The 17351-nt window shown below is 37.8% G+C and overlaps 1 protein-coding gene across 6 annotated transcripts in view; it reads right to left on the bottom strand.

Annotated features, from left to right (window-relative positions):
- The window catches only part of GNAS (GNAS complex locus), a 134644-nt gene that overhangs the window by 3906 nt on the left and 113387 nt on the right, over positions 1-17351 (bottom strand). For 4 of the 6 annotated variants that reach the window (XM_030462772.1, XM_030462774.1, XM_030462773.1 and 1 more), the window contains exons 6-11: positions 4868-4922; positions 3608-3681; positions 2770-2828; positions 2529-2649; positions 1428-1558; positions 846-913 (exon numbers count right to left, since the gene is read on the bottom strand). In XM_030462772.1, the coding sequence (XP_030318632.1) occupies positions 846-913; positions 1428-1558; positions 2529-2649; positions 2770-2828; positions 3608-3681; positions 4868-4922 (508 nt within the window). Of the gene's footprint in view, positions 1-845; positions 914-1427; positions 1559-2528; positions 2650-2769; positions 2829-3607; positions 3682-3751; positions 3773-4867; positions 4923-13520; positions 13547-17351 lie in introns of those variants that run through there. The other 2 variants (XM_030462778.1, XM_030462777.1) reach the window with 2 other exon arrangements.

Below are 17351 nucleotides of genomic sequence, written 5' to 3'. Positions count from 1 at the left end.
GTTAAAAGTAAGAGAGAGATATTGGGTTAAAGTAAAACTGACTGGGGAAAAAACCCCATGTTCTCAAAACTGAAGTGAATGAAGATGGAGATAATTATGCGTGAGCTGTTTCATTTCTGAGGGTGTAATCACAATGCCCACAATATTTCATTCACTCACCTAAAACACAAAACTGAAAATGATCAAAATTAGACAGTGAGAAGGTCAATGCATACTGAGGAAATTCAGTTGAACAGGAAACCAAGAAAGTGCTTTTATTCAGCTTTGGTGAAATCAACCACACAACTCTTAGTCAATTTGTCCATGAAGAAGGTAAAATTATGCCCCCTTGTAAAAGGTTTTTATCCCCTCTTTATACTTACAAAAAAGCCTTCCTCAAAACTTTATTTTGCTCCACTTTAAAATGAGTCCACAACTTGATTGCTATGCTCACCATTACAAATAATATACTGTAGGTTCAGCTGGCCAGTAATGCGAAAGATAATATGAACAGAGTATTGCATTTTACAGATCATGCATCTTTTTATTAGTTTTATCTTTACAAATAATGCATGGAATAAAAATCAGTCCCTATTAATAGCAGCAGGACTTCACTCATGCATTCTACTTGAGGTTTCTAAGTTCTCACCAATTCCCATGCTATTTAACTCTGTACTGTGTCAACAAACAAGTATAAGAAGAGCAGCTAACAGCAGTAAAGCTGTTAAGCCTAACAGTTTTATGCAGTGTGCATGTCAAATATAACAGACACAAAAAGCAGCAATATTTTGCAATAGCAGAAGATGTGTAAGAGCTTCTATTTGAGAAGAATCACATAAGAATAATGAATGAAAGGAAATACTTACAAGAAACTCATCTCTAATAAAATACTTGGCCCTTGTAACTCTGGGATCCTCACCAGGCTCTGGTGTTGCTGATTAATAACAAAATAAATATCTCATTAAAACAGATGGTTTTGGTGACAGCACCTAAAAATCATAACCTGTTCTGTTTTCTGCTCACATACAAGCATACTTTGCAAGTGTGATTATAAGACAAACCACAACATACTATTTACAACAGCAAGATTTCAGAACAACAAAGGAATATTGCAGTGGCCATCGTGCCGGGTATTTGGCAGGTTAGAGAAATGACCATGGGTATGACTATGGGCAGTCCAGAGGACATCTCTGTGACAAGCTGTACTGTGGTCTACACCAGCAAAGTAACAGAATTTTGGCATGATGAAATTTTTAATATGTTAAATAAATGAAAGACAGCATTCTCTCATTATTAATATCTAAAGTTTAGCATTACAGTTTGGTTGAAAGACAATGAAGACTACGTGTACTTAGGAGTTTTGCAGTCTTAGCTGAAATTACCAAAACCATTATAAACATGATTAACAAGGAAGAGATAAATTAACTAATAAAACTGAAAAATCTCACCATCATCTGGTGTAGTGTAGCGAGCAAATTCTGGAAAGTAGTCTTCAATTTTAGATTTCCCTGCTAAAACTTTCTCTGCTAGCAAATCTTGTTTATTCAGGAAAAGAATTACTGAAATGGTCCGTAGCCACCTGTAGAAAATTGGAATCAAGCACTCTGAGAAGGCACAGCCAGGGTCACATAGCAAAAAGAAACTTAACCTGGTTCTGTAAACAACAATCATATGAAACTATAACAATTTTGAAAGGTTCCTTTTATACCTATATCCCATGGTGTATCTCCAGGTGTACACAGCCTGGGTTCAGTTTGTGTGCTTCTAACATGGGCAATGAAAGTTGCTCATTTTCTGCAGTTGATCGAAATGCATCCAACAGGTGAGCATACCCACATTTTTAGTGTGCTACTCCATCACTATTTTAATTACTTCAGCCTCAATGTGGCAACTACCAATCTGTAACTCTCCAGAGTTGTAACAGGCAGGCAGCTGTGACAAGTGACCAGCTTGGACTGTCCTGTGAGAAGCAAGTAACAAAGGCTGGGTTGCTGGCTACTGTGGGTTAACCTTGGTGGGCAGTGAAGCACCACAGAGCTGCTTGGTCACTTTCCCCCTCATGTGCAGTGGGGTAAGAGAAAAGGAAGAATAAAATCAGGAAAATTTGGAGGTCAAGATAAAAAAGGTAATGATTGTTTAGTAAGTGAGGGATAAGGGGAAGAGAAAAGAATACAAAACAAGTCATGCCAAGGCAGCCACTTGCCACCTCCTGTGGGCAGACCTATATTCAGCAAAGTGGCTAAACCCTCCTAACACCTCCATCCCCTTTTTCCTTTTATTGCTGAACAGGACATTACTATGGCATGGAACATCTCTCTGATTATTTAGTGAGAAAAAGGGCTTGATGCTCTGCAAACACTGTTCAGCAACAGCTACAACATTAGTTTGTTATCAGTATTGTTTCAGTCAAAATCTAAACTGCAGCACTACATGAACTGCTATGAAGAAAATTAACTCTATCCTAGACAGGCCCAGTACTAGCCTTGACTATAATACACAACAGGATTACAATTTATGTGATATGAGCAATGAAACTTCAATTCACAGACCTGTTGTTCCAGATACTCTTGAAGAGGTTTAGTGCTTCTTGAAGCCGATTGGTCTGATTGTCCTCTCGTATAACCATGTTGTAGCTACTGCTCGCCACCACAAATATGATAGCAGTCACATCTAAATCAAGAAATATCCATCAGTTACTACAAAACTTCAGGAGGAACATCCAGGAATACCACAGTTCAAGAAAAAGCTGTAGAGAACTATCTTATAAAGGAACTTAAATTTTAATCATACCATTAAAACACTGGATCCATTTTCGGCGTTCATCTCGTTGCCCTCCAACGTCAAACATACTAAGAAAAAACATAAAATTAAGTCAGAATACATTTTATACTTGGGGCTTTTTGTCACTCAAATGCAAACAGAAAATCTATTAAATTTCAGGACTTCCACATCATAGAAACTAAAAGGAATTGATGATTATGAGAACCTGAGCAGGTAACAGTCCACCAACACATGCACACACAGCTTTCATCACAAAACATAATTATGTTCACTCTCACTAATACCTACACTTGAAGGTAAGAAATTCTGCTGATGTACACTGGAGATTAGTTTTCACCCTAATAACCTAAGAAACTAAGAAAGGGCCTACAATAAGTCATTTGCTGAAACAAGTATCAGAGACCTGAAGTCAACATGACCAGACCTAAAACTCAGTAGGTTCTGTTTGCATCAAGCAAACTTTCTAACCTGGGACAGTAAAGGTGCATTTTCTATTACTTAGATATAGACAGGAGTTTTTAGCCAAGTATTTTACTACATAAACTAGCAATGAGTGAAGCACTCAGAAAAGGCATTAAGAAAAATATTTTAAACATTTTGGTTTTGCAATTTAAAATACATGCAGGAAACTGCATGCCAACTGGCATTTCTTTTTAAAGCCAGACTACTATATTTAAAAAAATCATAAAATACTTGCTTTCTGTTAAACACCTCAATGATTCATGATTATATGGCAGTGTCCTCCAATTAACCCTATTTGATTAACCCTATTTGTCTGCATTGTACTAAAAAATCCCAACAAACCAACAAAAATACACACCCTCAAAAAAATCCAAAAAATACTTACTGAAAATTTACTTTATCCACCTGAAACTTGGTTTCAAATATTCCTGATGTCAAAACTCTGCATCTGAGAAGATCCTAGAGAATAAAGGAAAAGTAAGTAATTCAACACAGATAATTCATATATCTAGAAATAAAAACCATTCACCCAGTGCTGGCAGTGTATGCTGTACTACAAAAGAGGGAGGGAAGCACTACGAAGCTGCACCAAAGGTTTCTATCTTAACGTGTGTGCACACATACAGGTGTGCTCAACTTTTCAAGTACAAATATGTTCACAAGCAGTTTGTAAGCACTACACTTGGAATAGCAGGAAGGTTTTTCAGGGCACTTAAAACAAACACAAGTGTTCAGAATAATGAAGACTCATGTCTGGATATTAGATGATGCACAGGTCTGGGTGGGACTGTGGCATATAACAAGACCTTTAAAGCACCTCCAAATAATTCCCAACCCCACAAGACAGGTATCTCCCCCAGCTGTCCAGTGCCTGGCTTTAGATTTAACTAAACTTTTTACAGTTTAGGACTTAAAATTTTGGTGTTCTTCACAATGGGTCTAGGTAACAGATAAATTGTAATATTTGCAGCAGGCAAGATAAGTGGAACAGACTGTAAGAAAAAAACATATGCACAATAAAAGCTCTGTTCTTTCTAGACAGGTACTGAACTGGTTAGTCAAAACCAGACAAAATCCAAAGGTTAGACAACACTGTTAAATCATTAAACAAAATGGCTACATTTTAACATCAGTTTTCTGATAGTAAATTACTGTTGTCTGACTATTCTGATACTCCTGTTGAAATATGCACAGGTTCTAACTTGTATTTGAAGCAGTTTGAAAATCTGAACACTTTGACAAACAGAAGAAAACTTGGAAAACTGGACTCTTTGGAGCTCTGCATCTCTAGAAATCATTACAAGAATGATGTAAAAACTGAAACAAAGTAAAGCACCCACCTCTCAAGGAAAAAAAAAAAAAAAAAAAAAAAAAAGAAGTGTTTTGATAATTACACTCAGGAGTTCTTTTAGGAGAAAGAAGAAACATCCCAGAGGATAATCCCAATCAAACAGTTTCATACTATACTTGTGGGGAGTTCCAATGCAGCCAACAGTCCCAAGCAAGCACTGCAGGTGTTTGTGCTTACATACAGAACATGGAAATACCTCTACTAGTGCCACAAATGGCAACTGAAAAATTAATGATAGCTATTCTCAAAGTCAGAGGAGGCAGAAAAACTGTATGATTTCTTAACTTTCCTTACCTGGTCAGATGGTGTATAGTCATTTTGTTTGACTATGTCAATCTTGTCTAGGAAACTGGAGAGACACACAAAAAAAATAATTAACTTTTCATCCTCAAATTAGACAAACCATCAAATACTTTATTAACTGACAGCTTCCAAGATAAGAGTTGGTATATTTCAACGTATTCAGAGTCACGAAATGCTGAATATACTTAAATTGCTCAACAAGAGTTCTCTATTATTTAAAATGTGCATTCCCTCGCACATCCAGCAGAGGGCCAAATCCACAGTTTTCGTAACAAGTCTGGTAATCTCATTCCAACCCCCTTCCACCCTGCTCCTTCCGTTAAAAAATGCACAAGTAGTTTAATTTACGTAATTTATTCATATAACTTGTGCAACATAATCTGCATTTACTGCTAACAGTAAAAAATTACTCAACTCTATTTCTCACATGTAATCTTCAGAAAATATTAATATTTTTTAAAAATGCCTTTTAAACAAGGAATATAATCCCTTTCTGAAAAAGTTGCAGCAGTAGGCTAAAAGGGTATGAAAAAAATACACTACACAAATTCATCAGATGTTACCTAAAGAGGGTATCCTGGAGTCTTTTACCAATTAACTGTAACCTTCTTATTATCTTTTACTTCAACTCAAAGAAGAAAAAATCTCAAGCTTTGTTAAGTCTGTTTTATTGTGGTGTTACCATGAGACTCCTAGCCATAGAAAACCAGCAGCTTCAGGATGCAGATTTTATGATATTTGCAGCCACACTGTCCAACACCAAGCATGCAGCAAGGCTAAACTGCTCAGACACCTTCCCTTTAAGTATTATAAGAGATTTAGCAATGCTTCTATAGTTAACTTTACCTTTAACATTAATGATTAACCAGAGTCTTAAAAATCGATACACTTTAAGTTTCCTTTTAAGTTTCCTTTGCATGAATTTCTAAAGTAGAGATCACAAAGAAAAGGCAAGTTTTCCCTTCCACTCCCTCCACACGGGTAGGTATGCTGAAAGAGCATTAACTACAGCTGCAGGCAACAATTTAAAGAGGGGGTAAAGGTAGCTATGTCCCACATCCACAAATCAGAAACCAAGCCCACTTTCAACTCAGAAACGTTCTCAGCCCTCAGTTTCAGTCCCTGCTTCCCAACTGACTTTCCAAATCTCTTAATGAAGCGCAGTGGAGGGAGGAAAAATAATTGTATGTTTTAACATACAATAATGCCCTTTTCACCAGGAACTAGAGGATCATCTTGTTTGAGAGGCAAATAAAAAGCAATTTTTGTTTGGTCTGAATTACACAATTTTCAACGCTTCAAAATGTATCTTAGTAAACATGCTACTAAAAAATGAGACCAAGGGTAAAGTTCTATCGTGAAAGGTGACAAGAAGATACACAGACATGGATAAAATGGATGGCAAAATGTTTACTGCAGTCTGCAGGCTGGATTTTTATTTCATCCCTTCCAGGCTGATAAGTAATTTATTTATTTAATACAAATGAAAAGAACTAAAGCTTTTTGTTCAGCACACAGAGGATGGTACATATGTACAACTGTGACTTCCAACTAGGATGAGTGTTTCCACATTATATTCTCTCAAGACCACAGTTTCAGAATCGTGGCAATTTTACAAGTTGGACCATGCTTTGAAAACGTTCAGAACATGACACGTTCCACAAAGACACAGTGGTGCTTAGTACAATGACCCAGCCTTCCTGTAGTACATTTATCTAAGCATAACATTTTATGCAAGGTTCCACAAGAGGTGGATTTTTGGTTTTGGGTTTCTTGTTTTATTTTGTTTTTAAACATTCTGCTAATCAACTTAGTGGATTTTGGAAACTGAAAATTAGAAAATAACAACAAGATATTGCTAAAACCTGGAACTGAAAGTACAAACCTCTCACTGTTGTTTATGCAGACTATTTTTAGGTCTATGATTTCCTTGAAAAACATCAGCCACATAGGAGCAGCCGTACTGTACTTGAGATGAATTCCAATAGCAACGTTCATGCCAGGTAAAACAAGTTCGAATGGAATAAACATTTCTCCTTCCCCCCAAAACAAGTTCTAACATTCAGTAACATCTGATACTTGTAACAATACCCGTTCAAGAAGGAAGTCTTTCACTGTGTGTTACCAGAAAACCTACCCTGCTTCCAGTGGCTTTTTAGGGAAAACAGAGCAATACAGTACATTAAACGAAGATTTCCTGCTTGTGTGTGTGCCTTTTCATGAAAGTCTGCTCTAGCCACATTAGAAAGGGATGAAGACTTTAAAAACATAAAAAAGGGGACTATTCTTTCAGCTGTTCAACGGAAAAATAAATGTGTCTGTACGGAGAAAATGTAGCAGAAATTCAATCTAGTCTGATAAATCTAAAATAAGGAGCAACTGTGGGAGCGTGAGAGTTCAGAAAAGATCAATTCACTGTGTTCAGAGACTTCTAAGACAATGTTAGTCAAGCCCAAGTAATTTATCCTGTAAATTAAACTAATTATCAAGTCAGATGAGAACAAAGCCTATTCGAAATAAAAACAAATTCACCATCATTAATTTCTATTTTTAATTCTTGCTGTGCTCTACCCAAAACACAAACGAGGCCATTTCAAGTACTAATTTGTGTGCTGAACTCATTGCTTTTATAGATTGTTGTAACTCTGCTGGAGATATGTCTATCTGCTATGTCAGCAACAAATTTCACATGGAGAAAGAAAAGTGACCTCGGTGACATGATTCAAATAAAACGACCAAATGATGAAACCAAACTTTATACTGTGATTAAGTCTTAAAGCAAGTTAAAAAGTCAGGTTTTTTTCTTCTGTAAAATTTTCCCAGCAGTTATATGGGAAAGCTGTTTTCCAGAAAGCAGTTCATTCATTCAGCATTGCTGGCAGCTCTCACTTAGGGCCAGATTCTGGACATGGCTAAATAACAGGATCATTTATTGCTGTGAAAAATACTGTCACTTGGTAGAAGGCATTTTTGCCTGTGTTATAAAATATCAACGCTGCTATGACACAGTAAGGAGAAAAAAAAAGAAGAAAAGAAAAGAAAAAAAAGAAAAAAAAAAAGAAGACGACAAAAGACCACAGGTCATCACTTGTAGTCAGCAGCGCCAAACACACAGCATCACCAGGAGAGATGCCAATGTGTCTCCAGGATATTAAAATAAAAGGTATTAATAAAAATTCAAAACAACCTGAAATAAAAAATGTGCTTTATTTTTAGGTCTCTTAAACTTGGGGGAGGAAAATCCCATGTGAAATGTTTTAAGACAATCTTTGTGAAGAATGAAATGTCTTTAATTTTAAGGGGTGAACTTAAAAGGCAGACTTCACACAGAGATACGCAGAGGCTCTCCTTAGCTCCTGTACAAAGTAATTAAGTCATACACGTATTCCCAGTCCTTTCCAAACTTTTAATAAGCCTATTATGTCAAAACCATGTCCCAGTTTTCAGATAGACATATTCCAGCAACTGATTTATTTTGGAGTTCTTTTATACAGAGAGTTGTTTTATTCCTATGTGGGGGAATTTCCTGACTAAACAATTCTTCTTCCCGACTAAGAACTGCAGCCTGCATCCATCTTTTCCCCATTAGAAGGTATATAACACATTACATCTTCCACCCCAAGAAACAACAGAACTTCACCATTTTGGAAAAACAGGGAGAGGGAAATCAAGACTGCCTTTCCCTGAGCATTCCTGACAGTCTTTTCAACAAAAAGTAACTAGAAATTTTACTTCTTGTCATCTGAAAAAATGGTGGACAAATAAGAATTTTTTTTTTTTTTTGCCTTGTAAAGGAAACCTTTTGTTTTCAGTCTAGAACAACAGTGGAAATGGCTCTTCAAACTGACAGCATATCTATATTTGAAAAGCTCTGTTTCCATCAGATTTTTGTCAAGTTATAACTTGATTTTGTGTTCAAAATGTTTCTTTTACTAAGACCTCATCTTTAATGTCAGTAAGACTGCAAATTAAGAATTCAGAATTTCAGTCTCAACTAAATAGAGCATTTGTTTATAACCCTCAACAGTAGCAGTGGAACTCTGTATTTGTGAACTTCTTACCTCGGAAAGCCTCGAGGTATTTTAAAGACAGTAAATCACACACCTCCTGACTGCCTTCTTTCGTTCTGCATTTCCTGCCTCCACCATTGCACGCTGGAATGCACACCTTACATCAACCTTATTTTAAAGGTAGGCACTGAGGAGTAGGTTAATTGCCCAGAGTCCATTGAGTCAGTGGAAGTGGAATTTTTATTTCCTCTGAGTCACGTGGTTTTATTACTAAAAATTAACCAGAATATTACTAAGAATTATCAAGATTTTACTGTGAATAAAAGTTACATTTACCCTGATCACCTCTGTTGTAATTCAGGTTTCCATGTCCAGAAAGAAATAAACATTTGTTTACTGAACTTCCTAAAGACCAAACTGTGCAAATGCCCAGCAGACTATTTATAGTCTCTCAGGACTACAAAGCTAACTCAAAGCTCCCTAAAGTAGTTTTTAAGCAGCAATTTAACTCAACATTAATGCTGTTTATAAGCAATAGTGTATTTTTTATTTCTCAGAGCAGATCCTGCTTCGGTTCTGCTTTACTCCCTTTTTAGTCTGTGCCATAATCCTTAATGTTATTCAGCAACAGCTTTTTAAAGGCTGAACAGTCAACTATTTTATAAATTCTTTAACTATTTTGTCTTCGCTGAAGCCGGAATCACAGGATTAGTACAAAGACAGAATACTCTTTTTAAAAGGGTTTTCAAACTGAGAAATATAGAAATGTGTGATGCATGTACTTTAACACAGTTTAAAAAGACATTAATACAGTAGAGTTTTTCAAACCCTGAAACTCCAGGTCTGTTACAGCGTCAAAGCTGTGGATTCCCAGTCAGACCAGTGGATTTCCAGTCAGACCAATACTGACAATAACTCCAAGGCACAGAGGTTATTTCATTAGCAAGCATGCATGCACACATCAAAGGTCCCTCCAGTCTGTCCATATCTGCTGTTCTTGGGAGCAAACAGGCTACTGAAAGGGGGAAATCCTATTCCTAAAGACTTTTTTAGTTTCAGATAACTTATTTTTTAAGAGAAGCAGAAAAGTTACAGGAATGATGCAAATAAAAACAAGCAAATATCCAGTCTGCTGATATTTGTGGTATCCTGCAAACAAGGACAGTATATGAAAACAGACTTGTCGTGCTTTTCCTCAATGTGAAGATAAAATTAAAATTGGAATATTAGTAAATTTTTTGCTTTGTTTTTAAAGATATACTGGCATTTCTGTGAATTGCAAAGGTGGAGTTGTTACTGTTAAGGTGGTCACAGAAGACATACCACAAATACGCTACTGAACCATTAAAAATATTCAGAAGGGCACAGATCTTTTTTCCCCTTAAACAAAACTTGATAAGGGGAGATAAAAAGAATTCCAACAAAACCTTTACAATTACTTTGACTACTTCACAAAGAAAATGAAGAGGGAAAAAAATCCCACAAGATTTAGAGACAGGCACATAGGGACGGTACTGAGCAAATATTATAGGTAGAATTACGAGAGGTCTATACTGCATGTAAAAACATCTCACATATAACATTCCTGTAAAGAAATTCAGCATGTCAGTTCTCAGACACAATGACCCCATTCAAAGCCAGCTTTACATTGGAAATTAACTTCAAAATGTAGTATAAGATTTGAAGAGAAATAAACCAAAAGACAACTCTTTAGAAAAAATTCCCAGGAAGCTGTACGGATTTTTCCTACTTCCCATCTGAAGTCAAACGGTTCTTACGATTTCCTTATCAAAGTAGCAAGTCATAGAAAAAGATTTAAAACCAGTGTAAAAGGTTGGAATTTAATTATTGACAGTATTAATGCTTACATATCCCAGAAAAGTGATTGTGTGAGTGGCCCCTGCTGCAATGACAGCAGAACCTCGCAGCATTCCAGCCACTTGGAGGCGGAGGGGCACCATGGGTCTAATTTTGAAGCAAATAATGAGAAAGCTGAAAAGTATGACTCCATATATTTGGAATCATCTTGTGGTAATCAAGGTTACAGTTCCTTATATGGTGTGGAGAACATGAAGCACTCACAAAAAATAGAATATTAAAACTAGGAGGTATAAAGAACTGCAACCGTTGCAGAAAAGCCCTAAACATATCCCACCAACCAGCCAGCAAAGTCCCATTACTTCTCTGTTGCCATGAAATACAAACCTTGCCCTAAAAACAAGGCTGGTTACACACTGGCTTCCTCAACTGCATAATTAAAAAAAGTGCAATCATGAATGAATTTTGGACAAATCCAGAAGGATACAAACCATCCCTTCAAGAATTGCTAGTAATGAAAAAAATAAATAGGGAAAAAGTAGGAGAAAAAGAAAAATCTATTTAAAGAGGTTGTAGTTGTCTTTCTTTTTTTCCCCCCCTTTTTTTTTTCCTCTGCCTGTCTAAAGTTAGTCTGGCTTAGAGGATGCACTAACTTTCCCAATCAGTTTTACATTACAGCACAAGTCCAGAAATAGCTCCCAGCCGCCTTGGCCTCTAGCACGGTTGCCATGACAATGGAACCACAATGCTATAAATAGCTCATCAGCACCAAATCTTGTGAGACACATCTGGAATAGGGCCAACCCAGCCCCGGCCTGACAAATAAAAATAGGCACAGGCAGTTTCAAAGGCTGGAAAGGTACAATGCAGCTCGGACTGCATGGAGCGGCGGGCAGAGAAATGGTTTTGATCGCTTGTTAGCACGAGATTTATCTGATAGGAGATTGGGAGAATTATAAAAGTCACCTCATTGCATACCAAACACTCAGTCTTTCTTGAAGGTCTATTTTTCTCTCTTTTCCCCATGTCTGTAGCAAAACCATACCGCTTTTGAAACTCTTAACAATGCAGTCTTTTGCCCAGGAGACCATTAAAATAAGAGAAAACAGAAGAAAAACAGATCCTCAAAACTTCCCCCTCTACTTATGTACATTTTTGGCTCAAATGTATTTAAGCACTCCTGTGAGTCTGACAGGCATCCTGGATGGGATCCTGCCGGAGTGCTTTGCTCCAGTTAAAAATAATTCCCAGGCTGCTCACTGCCTCCAGCAGCCTGGTACGAGCTGTGGTTCCCCGAAGCCCCTGCCATGCTCCTCACCCTTTCACCCTCTCCAGCCTGGCTCTGCAGCCTCACCAGGGACACAACTATAGCCGTGGATCATGCTGGTTACACACCAGCTGCCTCTGTAACTCGGGCCAGACCTGAGCTGTGCCTTCAGAGGTGGAAGGCAGAATCAGTAGTCACGGCATAACCCAGCCCACTTTCCAACGGCTCTGCTTGACAAAACCGCCCTTTGAACAAGCGTTTTCTTTCACTTAGTGGGTGAGAAAACGTTGTATTTTTAGCACAGACTCTAGATCGACCCATTCAATTACATCCAAATTATCTGTGTGGGAACACAATGTTATGTCAAAAATGCTATTCAGTGTATTTGTCAATATTACCCCACAGAAGTCATTTGTATAATCAGGAGATTCAGTATTTTCTACAGCACATGAAAGCAACAGTTCAGGAATCAGACTGAAGTTGTAAAACTTTGCTGTTGCACAGACACTGGGAACAGCAGCAGGCATGCTACAACACAGTGAACACCACTCCCAAAATATAAAATTGTAGTTGCTCTATCAAAAACCAATAGATACTACAGATGGTAATCAAAAATCTGTAACTATACTAAGCATTTAAGCCACAGTAAAATATCTTCCTTATGCCATAAAGGCACCGTTGCAAGTGCTCCACGCAAACTGCACCATCAGCCCACAGGATTCCTTTAGGTCCCTACACAGATTCTTTTTTCATTTCTAAAAATTGTAGAGTAACTTCCATCCAGGCTTAAAACCATATGTAAACTTCCCTCCTCTTTCCTCTTCCTTTTACCACATCCAGTTTGCCATCTGAACAATGTACGCTTCAGAAAACAGCAGTATTGTGGAAAATATACTTTAAAGCATGCAATGCAGTGCAATTCAGATTTATTGAGTTTTAAAAAGATATTCCGTTACTTTAAGAGCCTATAATAAACTGCACATTTTGATTTACATTACACAACAACGAACAATGTATTTTTTTTTCTTCTTTAAGAAAGCAATTCATAAATTATTACAAGGCAGCCCTTTCTGGTTCATGTAATGAACAAATTTTCCAATTTTTGTCTGGGAGAAAGATGAGATGCAGAGAGCTGTAGAGCAGAAAACATAAAGTAACCCAAACCTGGCCAACACCCCAGCCCTTTGCTGGAAGGGCCTCCAGAATACCTCCAGGACACCTGCCAGATCTCCTCTGCCACTAACTCTTCCTCCTGACCTGATGCTGCTTATGGACCCCTCCTGCTTCTCCATCCCTCCCCGAGGCAGATTCTTTGTGCTCCTTTATGCTTCCCACTGATGAGGGAACAATTTATCCCAAACACTGCCTGTGACCATACTTGATTGCTGGTTTTGAAATGAAGCCCACACAGCTTCTCCCACTGATAACTGAGACAAACCCCAAACCCTTGCAGCTGCTCCAGCTGCCTTCACTCCTGCTTTGTGAACTTGTACAAAGGTATTTTCACACTCTTACAACCACCAAAACAGAACGATTAAAAACAACTCACTTCTGTGTGCCTCCGAGGCTCACTCTGCAATACAAGCCTGTATATGTCAAATAACTTCAGAACAGCCCCTCACCCCGCCCTAGAAAATTGCTTTGCTGTGCCAGGAAGGAACGTAAACTGATCCAAGGCCAAGGCTGGGTACAGAAATTAAAGGTAACGGTATGGATGAGATCACTGTGTCATGATCTGATTCCAGAGTAAGCCCAGGGAAGGAACACAGTGTGAGAGGGGAGGAACACAGTGCAAGCCCTATTAACTTTTTCATTGTGCTTTTTTTTTTTTTTCTTTTCTTAACATAGGCTGCAAAAGAGGAACATGGGAAAAGGAGAAGAGGGCCTCTACAGGACAAAAATTTGTTTGAAAATCCCTCAACATCTGAGTTCAAATCAACAAATTAATTCCTGCTTCAACTTCAGACGTAATTTTTAATATGGCAAAGACCTATACATTTTTTAAGTATATGTCCCCTACACCACAGCCTGCTCTGAGCAATTAAAACAGGTGAATCTATTTAGGACATCCTTTCACTGTGCTTCTACGAAGTATTTATATGAACCTTGTCCTCATGGTCTTTAGCTCCCTCCAGTGCCATCAAATCAGTAGAATGTTTGTTGATAAAGACCATCACTACATATAATTTTAAAACTGCATTATTCTGACAAAAGTAGTGACATCACTAATGAATCAAAAATTATATTAATAATTTAAAATGTTGATGAAAGCATATTACCTCAGTGACTAGGGAAAAAAAAAACCAGTCAGAAAAGCTGTATCTTAAATAGGAATAAAACTATACTATCTGACAGCCACAAAATGCTTTATAAGCACTAGTTATTGGTATTTGAACCATACCTTTCAGATGATAAGAAGACTTTAAAAACTAATACTTCATATCAGTTTCCATAATTTGAAGAAGCAGAGCTATCTGCAAAACCACACAAACCAAAAGGCTCAGAGAGTTTCCACATTTTTCAGCTTTTGTGTGTGAGCTGTATAACCTCAACCCCAAAGAGTGAGCATACAGAACCAGGAACTTCCCCTGAGAAACAAGCAACATCATTTTTAACAGAAATTTTAGGGACGGAGGTAGGAGGGGCTGATGTGATCTCACGTGACAGAAAAGGAATTCTGATCCCAGGACTGAGTTTCCGCAGGAACTGGGGAAGCAGCGATAGCTCAGGGAAGGAATTGGGCCCCAGATGAGCCCAAAACAATGGAAGCACAAACCACAGCTGGGTTTTGAGCAGGGTGGTAGGAAAGACTTCCCTGTTTACATCCACGTGTGCAGAGCTCTTCAGAGAAATAGGTCACATGTATTTAACATGGAAAAATGTAAATCCAGTGCTGGAATTTTGTCTACTCAGGTGCCATCCCAACTGAGATTTTTGTTCATTATTTTAGGAAGTTAGGTTCTTTTGCAGAAAGAGTCATTTTGACTGTTATCCTGCTGATAGGATGCTCAAGTGTTCCATTGCTTTGATTGCCAGTGACACACGTGATGCTTGCTGCAGGCTGGACTGGCAGTCTGTGCCTTCACAGCACTACCTGTCAATACCTGATTGGGAGCTGACAGTTTAAACAACTCGCACATTTCAGTTTTTGCTTTTTTCAGAGACATGGTTTATCTCCCCCATCTCTGTCTTTTTAAAAAAGAAGCAAAACAAAACACATTGTTTTTTCCTACTTGGGCAAAACAACCCCAGGCCTCTGGAAAAGGAGGCACACAATGAGGCACCTGGTTAAAATGATCTGTGAAAGGCACACCTCTCTGAACTGAGCTTTAATATAAACTTCTTTTCATGAAAATATTTCCTTGAGCATGAAATTTAATACCAGACATACTATTAAAAATTCATTTTAAAACAAGCAAGTGCTAGGGAGCTATAACAGCAATTTTATACTGTACACTGAGTAGTACAGTGGTATTAATCTTTGGCTACTGCAAAAAGAATCACCTACAAATACCTGTTTCTGTGTTCTTTTGCCATACAATAACATGAAGAAGTCAAATTTAAGTGCTTGTCTCTCCCTGGTAGATATTACAGTCAGGCAGACAAAAGGAGCAAGAAATCAAGCTTGAAGCCAGATTCAAAGGCAAACAATAAAGATGAACATATTACATCTGGTGGGAAAATCATTTACAGGGAGTGCCCATGTTTCTGAAAAACTGCCCACCTCTTTTATTCTCATAGAATTTTAACACATCAAACAAAAATAATTGTCAATCATCCAGTTTCATGATTTTGCTCTTGTTTAGATTTTCACTGCTCTTAGAAAGAAAATCTAATATAGACCCTCTGCCTTTGCTTAATCTGTGGTAAAACCAATACATACTCATTGACTACACAGTATTTCACAAAACTGCATTTGAGTATTTAGTGCTTTTAAGCTACAGTTAAAATGGAAACTTCACAGAATACTGTGGATTTACAAAGGCTCAAAACCAGCACTAATTCAGCAAGTGACATGACAATGCCATTTTAGAATCTCTTAAATAAAGTATTTTTGTCCTTTTCCCCCCCTTCCCACTGACCTACAAACTTAATCTGAATCAGAAATTTAAGCATTATAAAAATATGAACGCCTTTAAATCTCATCTCCCCAAACAGAAGCCTGGCTATAAACAACCTAAAAAGCAGTATTGAAAGCTCTCATCATTCAAATGTCTGCAAAACAGCCACTAGGATATATTTTGTATTTGCAAAACATATTTGGACATTTGTAAAATGTATTTTTCTAACATGGACTTCTCTAAGCTGCGTGCTTTTAAGATTAAAGTAAGAGATAATTTAGAATGAAGTGTGCACAGAAAAAGTAAAATCCCTCACAAGGCACAACTTGTGCCTTTTCCCTCTCTCAGATAGTTTTGGCACAGAGAGGTTTTCCACAGCAGATCCCTGATTCCCAGGCCAGCACTCAGGTGCTGCATGGCACAGAATGAGATGGGGCTGGAATAAGTGTGCAGAGATGTGTGTGGGCGAGGGATGTGCATGTGTGAGAAAAAGTTGGGTGAGTGCACAGGAAAAAGGAGGCAAGGGGAAATTTTGGAAGAACTTTCAAAATCCCCCATTATTTAATTAGCTTAAGATAATGTTACAATGAGGAAGTGATGATGCAACTGCTTCAGATGGAGTTAGCTCTTTTAAGATACATGTTACTGACTCTATAAATAAAAGTTTCATAATTACATAAACAAATGGTAAATGTATTATTCATAGAACATAATTACTTCAGCATTATAATTTGAAAAACCCTCACCAGCAGAATGGAAAGCTCTATCTTGAAATCAAACTTTATGCTCAGAGAGTATTAAGATTCAGGAGGTACTAAAGGTGACACAAAGGCACTGCCCTCAGCGTCAGCATCCTCACTGGCCTCCTTGTCAGCAGACTTTACACAGAGACCAAGGACTGAGAAAGCCTGGGCCAGGAGTCTTCTCCTACAGCCCCATCCTTCTCTTCTGACATGGATTTCTGTGCTCCCAGGCAGTGCCAAAGCCTCGACCACAAACCACCCTTCTGCTGAAGAGAACCCCTGCGATGAGGCATTATGTACAAAACTCTGCTAAATTTAAATTACTGCCACATTTTCTGGAAACTTTAACTTTAGCCTCCCTTTCCTCAGGAGATGGTGGGAGGGAGAAAGGTGAAATAAAGATTCTAGCCACTATGGTTGTGAAGCAAGTACAAATCTTGTAGTGAGCTTTACTTATGCTGATAGAGTGAAACTAACACACTGGAAGGAAGAAAAAAAAATATTAATCTCAGCAGGTATTAATTCCAAAATTCCAGTCATGCTGGTTTATGTTTTATTTTCTTACACTGAAAAGAA

Source organism: Calypte anna, chromosome 20 (assembly GCF_003957555.1).
Source record: "Calypte anna isolate BGI_N300 chromosome 20, bCalAnn1_v1.p, whole genome shotgun sequence".
NCBI lineage: Eukaryota > Metazoa > Chordata > Aves > Apodiformes > Trochilidae > Calypte > Calypte anna.
This window is presented reverse-complemented; position numbering and strand designations above follow the sequence as displayed.